The 13,163-nt window shown below is 49.8% G+C and overlaps 1 protein-coding gene across 6 annotated transcripts in view; it reads left to right on the forward strand.

The window, feature by feature from the left end:
- Window positions 1–13,163, forward strand: part of SLC12A8 (solute carrier family 12 member 8) — a 58,275-nt gene that overhangs the window by 5,523 nt on the left and 39,589 nt on the right. For 3 of the 6 annotated variants that reach the window (XM_066999972.1, XM_066999976.1, XM_066999975.1), the window contains exons 2-5: window positions 3,461–3,681; window positions 4,553–4,699; window positions 7,940–8,131; window positions 11,314–11,545. In XM_066999972.1, coding sequence (XP_066856073.1) covers window positions 3,613–3,681; window positions 4,553–4,699; window positions 7,940–8,131; window positions 11,314–11,545 — 640 coding nt within the window. In that variant the 5' untranslated portion in view covers window positions 3,461–3,612. Of the gene's footprint in view, window positions 1–27; window positions 1,570–1,591; window positions 2,843–3,460; window positions 3,682–4,552; window positions 4,700–5,018; window positions 5,762–7,939; window positions 8,132–11,313; window positions 11,546–13,163 lie in introns of those variants that run through there. The other 3 variants (XM_066999974.1, XM_066999973.1, XM_013171284.3) reach the window with 3 other exon arrangements.

Genomic DNA, 13,163 nt, shown 5'->3' on the forward strand with positions numbered 1-13,163 from the left:
AGGGGGCAAAGGAAGGCAAGAAGGGAAAAAAAAAAAAAAAGACGGCAAAAGGAGGCAAAAAAAGAGTTAAAAAGGGCAAAAAGAGGCAAAAAAAGAGTTAAAAAGGGCAAAAGGAGGCCAAAAAAAAAAAAAAAGGAAGAGCAAAAAATGGCAAAAAAAAAAGAGCTAAAACAGCAAAAAAAAAGCAAGAAAGAGGGCAGAAGAAGGCAAAAAAAAGAGGGCAAAAGAAGAGGGCAAAAGAAGGCAAAAAAAAGAGCTAAAAGAGAGAAAAAAGGGGCAAAATAAAAGGGCAAAAGAAGGCAAAAAAGAGGGGCAAAGAGGAAAAGAAGGGCAATGAGGAAAAGGGAGGGAGGAGGAAGAAAAAGGGGGGAGGGAAGGAAGGCAGGCAGGCAGAGCCGGCCAGGTGAGCGGTTCTGGCTGGGCTGGTGGCTTCAAGTGGCTCAGTGCCCGGCACCACCACTGCGGGGCTGTGGCAGGGACATGCTGGCACCCCTGGCACCGCTGGCACTGCCATGGTGCAGCCCCAGCGTGCTGACCGTGCCACGGAGGTACCGCTGCTCTGGAGAGCCCAGGCTTGCTTTCTGCCTCTTGTGTTCCACGTGTTATTTGTGCTGAATATATACGTGAAAAAAAATAAAAGAGCCAGGTAATTGTCGTGGCTGTTACGGTAAATGAGTAACAGGGAGGGCGAGGGCAGAGCGAGCGCTGCTATGTGTGGTGTTACATTTGCGGTGCTGGCGGCTGCTTCGTTTCCCTTTAATCCATCCCTGCCTCAGTGTCTCCTAAATCAGGTGTTTTTAAAAACTTGACCAGGAGAGGAGTGGAGGGGATTTAAGAAACCTGAAGTGCTGCCGGGTCCCTTGGCGGCGCGAGGCCTTGGAAGTGCCTCCTCTGGCAGGAGCAGAGGCCTTGGAGGCTGCGGGACCACACGCAGCGGTGTTTGTAAAACCAGCCCTCTGTTGGAGAGCTCGCAGCTCCGAGACGCCTTTAATGGGACTATTAATAAAACATCGCTGCTTTGAAAAGGTGCGAAGGCCACAGAAAATTCATCTGGAGGAATATGCTTTTGTAATTAAGCAGGGAAGTGTCTCGGTAAAAGGAGACGAGGCTTTTCACTGCCCCGCGAGGGGGTTTCTAATGCGCTTGTAGCTCAAAATACATTGGAAAGATTAAAACAAGTGTTCTCGTTTGATTTATAGACTGGTTAGTGTCTTTGGCAGAAACCTGAGGAAAAGTAGTATCAATTAACTTTGGGATTAGATGCTTGCTTATATTAGAGGAAAATGACTGCTGTTTGGTGGTTTTGGCAGACTCGCCTGTATAGCTCAACACGCTTTCGCTCAGTCAGCGACCCAGATAGATAATACCGCCACAAAATACGTGTGTTTTGCAGTCACTTAGAAACCATGGTGTGCTCACGGTGAGAGGAAGGCTCCTGCCTGGAGGATTCCCACTTCTAGAGCCCGAGTTTCCACGGACGTGCGCCCAGCATCGCGTGCCGGGTCCTGGCACACTCCTTCAGCAATGTTTGCTTCGGTTACCTTGCAGTCTAAATGGATGTGTACATCTGTGCATGTAAACAGTCGCCGAATTAAATAATAGGCGAGGGGAAGGTATTAGGAGGTTTGAAACGCTACTGAGGAGCAATGTTGTAGAGGCAATTTCCTGTAATTGCAGAGGAGAAAGTGCTTGCAGCAACACCACTGGGAATGCGTCGAAGCGGAAAGAGCACCGGGAGCTGTGTGCAGGGCGAGGGAGCGGAATAGGAGAGAGCTTGTAACGCTGAGGAAAAGGAAGGAAATCCTCAGATGTGGGGCTTTAAATATCTAAGAGGGTAATGTTTCCTACAAGGTCAGCTCCAGGGATGAAATCCATGGATCTCCTCTCTGTGTTGTGCAAATTTTGGCCCCATAGTACCAGTGCATCCAACTTCCCTGTGCTGTTGTACACAGGGCGTGCTTCCAGCCATCCCTACCTACTGCAAAGAGCTGGGGCTGGCCACTTGTGGGCTCCCTTAGGAGAATGTGTCAAGAGACCAGGGCTGCCTGTAGCCTTCCTGGCCTTCATGCATACAGCTGGAACTGCTGCAAAAGACAGGAGCTTGGATGACCACAAGGAATCCTTTACTGAATAAAATTGCTGGCTTGGAAGGGCTGCACTGGGGAATCTTAGGAGAATATGTCTATTCAACTGTAATTGTGGTTCATGTTGCGTGTTTTCTTCCTCAAAAAAAAACCAGAAACACCTCCCATGCTGCCCATTGGGCCCAGTCCCGCAGGAGACTTGCGGCCACCTGGAGGAGCAGTGGCAGCACAGGTTATTGATTTGACAGGGTCATGGAGGCAGGGTGGTGAAAGCTCTGATAAAAGCTGGGATTCACACCCTGCTGCCAAAATCCTGACAGACCTGAAGTGGTTTTCACTCTGATTCTCTATGTCTCTGTCCCTATGAAATAGGAGCAGCACATTTCTGTCGTTTGCCTTGTCTTCTTAGCTTGTGAGTGTGACAAGTCAGAGATTTCTGCGCTGTGCCTGTGGTAAATTGGGTAAATTGGTGTGGGTGATAATGTTTAGTTCTTGTAAACCTGTGAACTCAGCTGGCCAGGAGCTGAATCAGCCCCGGGAGAGCAGAGGAGGCAGGTGGGCTACCCTCCCCAGGTGCCGTGTAGCTGTGCTGAGAAGTGGCAGTTGGGGGGATGTGGCCGCTGGGTGATGGCCACTGCAGGGCCACCTGGGGAAGGTTAAGGCTTGTGGCCAGCTGGAGGGAGGGGGTATAAATGCAGCTCTCTGTAGTTAGGAGCATAGAAAACAGCCTGACAAAGAGAGGAACCAGGGATGTCAAGGTAGAGAAGTGCTTGTGCTAGCTTTTCCCTTCTGTTAAGTGGTGTTAAGTTATCCTTGAGAGAAAACCTGATGCTACCCTTTTGGGAGCACACGTGGTGTTGAATTAAGGCTGGCCCTCTGGTGGAGCCTGCCTCTGGCAGCTACAGATTTGAAGCCAGGCCACTGCAGACAAGAAGAATGTACCTGCAGGGGTGGGTATGACCATGGTTAAGGCAGTGTAATCATTAGTGGTGCTGGGAAGTAAATACTTTGCGCGTGTCGTGTCATAAGAGTGCAGGAGCATGGAATAAAATTATCAGGCACCAGATTTAAAAGCAGTGAAAGGAAATACTTTTCCCAGGCAGCACATAATGAAGCTCTGGAGCTAGTGCTGCAGGATGCTGAGGGTGCCAGGAGTATGAACAGGCTCAGAAAAGCCCGTCAAGGGCCATTAAGTGTCAGGCCGCTGATACTGCCCCTGCCGCGGGTGGGCTCTGGGAGCGTCGCTGAGGGAGCGCTGCTCTCTGCCGTGCTGTTCAGTGTCGGCTGCCAGCCTCTGTTGGCTCTGGGTAACAGCCTTGTGCCTCTGCGGGCTCAGAAAGCAGCACTGGTGTCTTCTGTCTTTCCTTCTTCCACAGTAAGTGCAATAAAACCATGATTCTTACACAACGGGGGACCCAGCGCTGCAGGAGTCCGAGGGAGGAGAAGAGCTGACCTGCTCGGGTCAGTCCCGCCCGCCGTGAGGGCCGCAGCTGCGCCTGGGGCAGGCAGAGGAGACACAAAGGGTGCCATGTCCGGCCTGCGTGCTGCCAGAAGCGAGGGCTACGTGCAGGAGCTGTTCCACGAGGAGGCACAGCAGGTATGTCGGAGAGCCGTCTCCCTTCACAGCCTGGGTTTCTGTCTCTGGTGGTCTGCTCCTGTTAACCTCTGTGGCAGGTTAACAGGACTGAACAAAGCTGCCCCTCTTTCTGCTACGTAAACCTGAGGTGCTCCCTTTAGAAAGTCCAGCTTCTTCATAGGCAAATAGCAGCAGTTTTGGTCTGTAGAAGGGGTGTGGAATAATGTCCTGCCCAGGCAGCAGGGGCAGGATGAGGGCAGCTGCAATGGGAAAAGCTGCAGTTTCCCCGAGTTTCAGCTCTTGGCTCCAGCAGCTCTTAAATTCACAGGTGCCCTGAGTACCAGAGTCCTGTGTCTCCTCTCAAAATGCAGTGTCCTCATCCCCAGCTCTTTTGGAGATGGCTGTGTGTGGTGGGGAAGCCTTCTTAACCTACTCTTCCAGTCCCAGGCTGTCCAGCCTGCTTTGTCATCTCCTCTGAGAGACTTTTCCAGTGCAGAGAGGACCCTGCTCACCTTGGTGGGGACAGAAAGAGAGGCATGACATAAGACATAGTAATAAATAGCTGCAGTCTCTGCAAAGAACCCCTCAAATGACATTTTTTGTTCATGTAATGTCATCAACCAGGTTAATTTGCTGAGGCTGAGTAGGATTCTGTTGCTGCTTATCCTACAATAATATAAATGCAGTGTTGCAGGGAGCCCTCTCTTCTAGGGCCCAGTGATCCCTACAGCTCTGCAGCCTCTTGATCTTGGAGAACTAACAGCAAAGTCATGTCTTGGCACCTGTTGGTGGCCACCTCTGCTGCAGTAACACTGGTCAGCTCTTGCACCACTTCTGCAGCCTGCCTGTAGAGCGTGAGAGGCAAAACTGTGAAGGCTTTGCTTTCCTCTAGGTATCTCAAACGCAGACCAGGCCCTGGTGGAAGATTCAGCTGTTTGTGTGGGAGCCAGTGCTTTTTGGAACGTGGGATGGCGTCTTCACCTCCTGCATGATCAACATTTTTGGAGTGGTTCTTTTCCTGAGGACGGGATGGCTCGTGGTGAGTGCTGATTTGGTTGAATGTGTGACTAGGTAACTTCCTCCTCGCAACTTGTCTCCGTCACCACCCAGGTGTTTCTGGTTCTGTAATGCTTGTAGGCACTTTCTTGGTTCAGTCCTCTGGTTATTGCTTAGCTTTTCAGGAGGTGCTACTAAAATCAAAAGCTTAAGTGGTTTCTTCAAGTGTTCCTGTTTTAGCTTTCAGAAAAGAAAAAACAGCACATCAACCAACCTAGAAAATAAATAGGAACACCCTTGCACCGTTGAGGCAAAACAGCCACTTTACCAGAAAAATGTAGTTAGAGCTACTCTGCTGTCTTCCCAGCCCCACCAAAGGGGGTTTCTTCCAAACACATCTGTATTGCTTGGGGTCCCCATTATGTCTGGAACGGAGAGTCCTCAGTCAGGTGAAATTGTCATCCCTGCCAAAGGGACTTCCACTTGGGGATCCGGAGCAGTATCTCACTCGGGGTCAGAGCCCGTCTCTGCTCTCTTGCAGTGCGATGCAGGACTCTTCCTGATACAATATGTTATACTGTCCCTTAAAATTTCCCCTCAATAAAAGGCAAGCATCTCCAGGGAATGGTGGAATCTGAGCTTCAGGCAGAGTTTGCGTCACAGGCACAAGTTCGTGTCACAGGCACGGTGGCCATCTTCCAAAAGGGGCAGGAAGCAACTTGCACTCTATATTGAAAATTGCTTCACTGAAGGCCAGAAAACCAGAGGGAATATTGGGACCCACACTGAAGGAAGAGCCATAGAAACTCCATACGACAGCTGAGATGAAATAGGGCTGCTCCCTTGCTGATGGCAGGGTGCAAACTGCATCCTGCGAATCCCCCAGTGGGTACGTATCAGTGTGCAGAGTGCTACTGTGTGTTATGCTCGCTTGCTTTGCCTTTCCTAGCAGAAGCATGGTTTGCAGATTTTGAGGAGAACTGTGGTCTGTTCTGGTGAAGAAGTCAGGATGATTTTCCTAGCTCCCTCTTCCTCTTGATCTGACTTCCTCCATGTCTCCTCTGAAAGCGAGCTAACTGCTGGAACGAGCACAAATAAAAATAAAGTAAGTAAATAAAAGAAAAAATGTAACAGCTGGAAGCTAGCATGACGGGGAAGGGAGGAGAAGTCAGGGTTGGCAGAGTTCACGTGGCAGAGCACAGTCATATGTTGATCCATGCACAGTCAGGCTTTTGCTATGAATTTCCAGAGGTAAAGGTTGCGATAGCAGGGGACCCTAATCTTACAGACATGTTTGGCACTTACTGCCTTGCTACACTACCCACTCGCGCTCCATCTTAACACCTTCCAGCATGCACGCATAAATAAGTGTCGCTGTTTAAATTGGACTCTTTTTTCCTACTTCATTGGCTTGCTATTGTTGCCGCGAGACAACTCCATCCTTCCTCCCTGCTGGTGATCTGCAAGGATGAGTTACAGCTCTCCTGGTCCTGGTGTTAACCCATTCTTCTGCAGCAACTGCTAGCGTTAACTAGCTGCCACGTAGCCTGGTGCCTCCAGCAGGTTCTGGGAAAGCCCAAGGCCATGTGTATGTTTGCATGAGTGCTTTTTTTTTTTTTCACAACTGATGCGTGTCTTATTTGTTAACCATTTTAACCTGAGGGTGAGTGGGTAAGCTGTGGAAGAAAAAGAACAATTGTCCTTTTAAAAAGGAGTGTCAGATCCTAGTGGACTGTGGTGCTGACCCAGCCAGCAGCTGCATTTATAACAAACCTTGGCTCCGTTCCCTACTGACCAGATAAAGCTCTGTCAAAGGCAGCGGGACACTGAACCAAAATAGGATTTTATGATGATAGCAACATCCTGGATATGTTTCTGTTGTTTCACAAAAAGCAGAAAAGAGGAAAGAAAGGGGAAAAAAAAAAAAAAAAAAAGAAAGGATCTGGGATTTCAACCAACCCCAAAGCTGAGAAGCAGCCTTTTAGTGCTGGTAATAAACAAACTCGTATCAAGGCTAGCATGACCTCAGAAACTGCTGGAGTGGGAGGAGAGGGAGTGAGGTTGGAAAGGAGCAATGGGGACACGGCCTGTAATACGAGTCAAGGCAGAGGAGAGGAAGCCAGACGTTAACGAAGCACTGGGCACTGGAAGAGATTTCTGACAATGAGTTGGAGTCACTGTGCACTGGACTAAGCGATTTGCCAGCAGGGAAGGTGGGCTGGAGCACAAAGAAAAACTTTTGACCCTGGAAAATAAATTACAGCCATGTGAGAGAGAGGAACGGAAGGTCCTGAGTGCAGAAGGGGCGCTCAAATGCTTTTGGAGGCACTCAGCACCTTCCCTTTGGTTCTGAGGAAGGTGCCCTTCCACTCTACTTGGAAAATCCATCCCCAAATAGCAAAATGAGTGCCCCGAAGCAGGGGTTTGTGCTGGCCCCCGTGAGACACGCACCTGGCATTGCTCAGAGGCTTTTTTGCTCCTCACCCTGCAGCAACTCCTCCCTGGCGCTTCCTCTGCCTGGAGCAGGAAGGAAGTTTTTGTCAGCAGGGCGAAATCCTCCGCACAAAACTACGTGCGAGTAAATTGAGAGCGAGAACCACCTGCTACTTTGCATATATTGTGCAGATAAGGCCCAGCGTGAGGCGGTTTATGACTGTATTATTTATCTTCCACGCAGTGTTTCCTTTGGGGTTTTGTTCTTTGTTATCTCATCATTTGGGAGGATTAGAGCTTTGAAAGGTAAATGTTCTGATAAATTAAAATGCTGTCTTGATGCTTTTAATAAATCAGTTGTCACAGATCCCAAATGTTCAGTTTTGAAACTGTTTTTTTTTTTTCTGAAAGCTTTTTTAAAAAGAAAAAAAACACATTTCATTCTAAAACATAATGAAACATGGCGATAGGCAGTGACCTCCCTGTGGTCCTTGAGTCATTGTTTGACATCATTCTCTCTGAACCAGAGGACAAAATCAGTGATTCATGCAGGAGCCCAGTGATGGAGCAGGACCTTATCATGCAAAGGTCTGGCTGGCCACACGACGAGGCAGGCCTTCTTCAAAAGGGTATTAATAAGAACTGTAAATTTGGCAATCAGTTACCTTAATTAAGGTGGCAGTGTGTTGTTTTTGTTTTTTAATCTGTAGTGACTCCATAGTCACTGATCACAAGGAACTAGAAGCAGGTGGGTCTTTTTTTTTTTTTGGTCTCAATTGATCTGTGTTGTGTGAGTTGGAATTTTTTTAATTGTTGTTTTGTCTTTGTTTGTTTGTTTGTTTCATTGCAGGGAAACACTGGAGTTGTAATGGGCATGTTTCTGGTGTCATTTGTGGTCCTGGTCGCACTGGTGACAGTCTTATCCGGAATTGGGGTTTGCGAGAGGTGCAGCATTGGAAGTGGAGGCGTCTACTCCATGATTTCTACTGTCCTTGGAGGTCAAGTTGGGGGGACCATCGGCTTCCTTTATATTTTTGGCCAGGTAATTAAGAAAAAAAATTTAAAAACTTTGCAGTGTTTCTAAATATGCCCATAAGAGCAGGCCTGTGCATGGCAATCCACCACCTGGCACGGTCAAAATGGTGGAGGAGCTGGGTGTCTGAGCAGGCGAACTGTGCGGGACATCCATTCCAATCCCAAATTACCCCTGGTGCCAAGACACTCCTTTGCTGGCAGGAGACTTAAATTAAACTGAAGAGGGAGAGGCCAGGGTGGCCACCTAAAGCAGAGTGAGCAGGCTGGGCTACTATGTTGGCTTCAGCACACTCACTGTGTCCTTGGGGAGCACTTGGGCCAGGCGAGCCGTGACTGCTTCCCCACGGGAGCACAGAGAGCGGGAGGGGAGCTGGGCAGAGGTGAAGACCGCAGCTAAGTGACTTCTTGAGATCAGGAGTCAAAATTTTCTCTGTTTTCTGAAGGGCCCCAAGCAGCCAGCGGTGAAGCACAGAAATGCAAGTGCAGTAAACATAAGGAATGGAAAGTAATCTTTTAAATCTGTAGTAACTTAACCCCCTCCCCCCCATAAAGATGTTATGAACAGTCTAAAATGTGGTGAGCAGGGAAGAATTTTTATTGAGGTTTGTTTTTAAACGACTGGCTTGCAGCAATCTCTGAAAACCCTTAAAAAACACAACCCAAAAATAATCCCCTCTTCTCCTTTCACTCCAGATTAAAAGCAAGTGTCCATAAAATACAAATTGAATGCAGTTACAAGCCAAGATATGGAAATGGGCCACACATGAGAATCCTTCCTGTAATATTTTCCACTCTCGCTCTCCGAGCGGACCCTGTCTGGGAAAGCAATCAGGTTGCAGCCTGTCCCGAGGGTCGTAAAAGCTGGGCTCTGGCAGCCCCAGCCCGTAGTGAGGCATCCAGCATGCATGGGGGGCTGCGGGGTGGGAATTGGCAGCTCGCAGAGAAACTCTTTGCGTGCTCCCGAAAGCTGATGCGTTTCCCTTCTCTCTGGCTGTACTCAGCGGACTTTCTGCCCGATGTGCTTTGCACCAGCTATGAGCTGCATCCCCACTGCAAGCTGTGTAGGGAGTGCTTTAACCGGTCAGAAATGGGGCAGGAACTGGCCGTGTGCTGCTGATGCCCTCAGTGATGAGGAACTGCTCAGCATCGTGCTGCAATTCTGCCTGCTGGGGCTGCCTCAGCCAAGCTGAGCTGGGATGCAGCTTGGGGTCCTCCTGTGGTGCTCCAGAGGAGAGGTTTAGTTGGATCCTGCACGCCTGTACCAGGTCCTACAGAAACCAACGTGTGCTTGGTCACAGTGGCCCCGACTATAGGGTCAGGGTTTGGTGCTCTCCTCTGCAGTCTCCTTGTCTGGAGTGGCTCACCGTAAGAGCTGTTTGTGCAAGGAAAGGGTTTCTAGCCCTAAAATCTTTTTGTGCTAAAAGCGAAGATGAGGCAGCACTTGTCTGGGTGTGGAAAACCCACTGTGTTCTTCACCCAGCAAATTGCGTGGCTTGCAAATGCTCTTAAGGAGCTGATTGTTGCAAGTGTTCAATCTTTTAATACATTTATTGGAGTTAGATTATGGTGTTTGTTTGTTTTTGTCTGTACTTCAAGTCTAAAGTGCAGCGTTTGTGTGCACCCTTGCAGCAGTGTGGGCTCAGGGTTCAACCTCAGCCAGCTCAGGAGAGAGCCTGTTCTGAGAAGAGAGCGTGGGGGTAGTACGTGTGTTGTCCTCTTAGTGGTGGTGTATAGGCTGTGCCAAACACAAGTAAAGAAGAGAAAATCCACTTATTTGGGGACTACAGAATGGGCCTAAACAAACAAATTTTTATGTATTGGCACTCAAGCGAGGCATTCACTTTGCAGGGTCTGAGATGTCTTTGCTGGAGATATTTATAGTGGGGCTATCAGCAAGGAAGAGAAGACTCTTTGAGGGTGTAGTTCACCTGACCTGTGCTAGGTCTGTTCTGCTGGAACTGTTGTATAAATGTGTTCTCCCCAAGAAGTACAGCTATTACGGGCATTGAAATCACGAGGCTTAAATGTATTCTGTGGAGACTAGCTAGCTCGTTTTCACACTTGAAGAACCAGTGTATATAGGCCAATCTAATCACCTTCCTGGACAATTAACTTTCTCGTCTAGACTATCTGGATAACAACATTTATGAGAAGAAAAATAATAATGTTACGTCTTAACCATTTGCAAGCATTTAAGTTGACATAAGAGTCAATGATCAGAACATAGTTTAGGACGTGTGCCCCCTGTTTTTTTAATGAGATGTCTGCCTGTGGTGGAAGTGAATCCTCCTGCAGCTTGGTGGTCCTGGAGGTGTCTGAGCCTGAACAGGTGAATCCCATGTATGTTGGTTGCCTAAAATAGTGCATGAGCGTGCTGCTCGCTCCTTGGTTCAGATCAGGAACTTTTTCCAGGTGCGCGATGCAGCTCATATCTTCCCTGTTACCTGGCTGCTGTCACCTAAGTAAAAGAGCAGGCTGGCAGGTCGGGAGGCTTAGGTCTCCGAAGGCATGATGCTTAGCCAAGGGAGGAATTACCCTGCCCTGCAGGGTGATCTGAGGCCTGAACCTGCAGCAGTTTTCCTGCACTGCAGCTGTCCTGTCCTGCAGACTGCCAGCTACCCTGGGAAGGGTGCTCGTCCTGCTCTGCAGCAAGAAAAACAAACGGCTTCCCCAAGTGCTCGGGGGGCATGGGCTGCACAACGCGCTCTCCTCAAATGTGCAGGCTGCCTTCCAGTAGCAAGATGGGGAGCCGGTGAAACATCAGGCTATGCATCCAAACCAAATACTGAGTTAAAAATAAACCTTAGGAGGCAGTGAAGGGGGAAGCATGCAGCCGTTCTTCAGGCAGGTGTTTGTCCAAGAGCCTTTCTTTCAGAGAAATAGGAGAAAGGAAGAAGCTTATAGAGCTTGACTCATCCTTTTCTTCCTTGGTTATGTCAGGGTGGTTTCTCTTGGGAAGTTAATTGAGGGTAAACTTTAAAGCCAGTGGGAAGTTGCTGGTTGCTGCTGTGTTTACCTGAGCAGTGCATACTCTGCCTTCCCCACACTGCCCTGACAGTGGGCTCTGTTGTAGTAATAAGGTTCAGTCCTTGTAGGTCAGAGTTGCCTTAAATACTGTCGCGTGACAACAAATATCTGCCCGCTATGGGCACTGCACCCACAGGATGCTCACAGACCACTGTCCTTCAGTGTGTTGCAGGTGCCATGTACATCACGGGCTTTGCGGAGTCCATCGCAGATGTGCTGAGCCTCAGCAACATCTGGGCAGTGCGGGGCATTTCCCTGGCTGTCCTGCTGGGGCTGCTCGGGATCAACCTGGCGGGGGTGAAGTGGATCATCCGCCTCCAGCTCCTGCTGCTCTTGCTGCTGGCTGTCTCGACGCTGGACTTTGTCATCGGGTCTTTTTCGCACCTTGATCCAGGTAAAGCTGGGGGTCCTGAGCTTTGGGATCAGTGCATGTTGGTTGTCTGTTTTTTTTTTTTTTTTTTTTCCCCCATAGGGTTTTTTGTGAAGGTGTGTATCCAGACAGAGGTAGAGCTTGGGGCTGCCAGATGTGGCTTTCCTGTGCTTTCTTACTAAGCCTGTAAGAGACAACCCCTAATTTTGCAAGGAATAAGTTTTTCCAGAGCATTGCCGAAGATAAGCCATTAATTTGGGCAACTAACCTCAGGAATCTAGCTTTTAACGTGTGCATTTGTTACACTCGTATTGCCCTTGAAGGTTTTCTAGCAACTGAGAGCTGCTGCGTTTGTGATTGAGGTTGGTAACCTGCTTGCTGTTCGACTTTGCATTAAGAATTGTGCTGATGAAAACATGAGATTACAGAATCACAGAATGGCTGAGGTTGGAAGGGACCTCTGGAGGTCAGCTGCTCCGACCCCCTGCTCAAAGAGGGCCACCTAGAGCAGGTTGCCCAGCACGAAGACTATTACAGCTCCAACTTGGCACGGAGGAAGTTTTCTCACTGGAGGTGTGTGGCATCCCTTAAGGCATCCCTGGCATTGCGGTGTGCGGTCAGTGCTGGCCCCAGGCTTCCCAGCTGAGGAAGCACAATCTCTTTGCTGCTCAGGACAAGGACAGGTGGGGTTGGGAAGGGAGATGCTGGGGTTCCAAAGAGTTTCCCCCATTAACCTTCCCCAGCCTGATGGCAGCCCACAGTGGGGTCTTCAGTGTGGGGCAGGCGGTGGGGGGCAGCTGGGCATTGGCAAGGCAGAGGGATGGGGTTCCCCAAGCCCCCTTTCCGTTCCCTGCATCCTCATCCTGAGAGGATGTGGGAAACCTGCTGCAGGGAGTTGACGAGCGCTGCAGCCAGCACTTCGGCAATCACCAAGTGTAATTAGCTGAGTAAACAGAAGGTGTCACCTTTTTCTTGGGTTCCCCTGCATCCGAAAGGATCTTAGGCAGGGATTCAGGAAACCCGCTGAAGTAGCTGGAGAGGAAAGATCTCCGGTTGTGACGAGCTCGTTACAGCTAGAATTCAGCTGTAGGGGCTTAGATTCCAGCTGTGCACCGAGGAGACCTTTCTGATAAGGGGCAGAAGGGGAATGTTCGGGGTGAGGGATGACGATAGGGAAGCAAAGGTGGGACCAGGAGGAGAGAGAAGAGTACGTGCGTCAGCAGGAGGCATGGCCAAGCTGAGGTCAGTGTTAGCTGTCTTTGATTTCATCCGCTGCTGACCACTGAGCCATTTTCTTCTGACAGAAAATAGGGGAAGGAGCAGGAATGAGGCGGCTGAGCTGTGGCGGGTGGCAGAGGAGGGCCTGCGGGACCCAAGGGAAGGCCAGATCCTGCCCAGCAGCTCTGTGCCCGCGTGGTCGGGTCTGTGGCCTGGCTGGGAAGAGCTGCGCTGTCTTGTCTTATTTTTAGACAGCTTCTGTTTGAGGGAATGATCCCGAGCTCAGGCTGCACGCCCGGCGCGGCGCTGCATTTCCCCAGCAGGCCTCTGAGTGGTGTGTCAGCACCGACGGTGAGCCCCGGCCTCCGCCAGCCTCAGCCTCCCCGGCTGGCCAGGTCAGGGTCGGCCTCCTGCCCCTGTGTTG

Source organism: Anser cygnoides, chromosome 6 (assembly GCF_040182565.1).
Source record: "Anser cygnoides isolate HZ-2024a breed goose chromosome 6, Taihu_goose_T2T_genome, whole genome shotgun sequence".
Taxonomy (NCBI): Eukaryota; Metazoa; Chordata; class Aves; order Anseriformes; family Anatidae; genus Anser; species Anser cygnoides.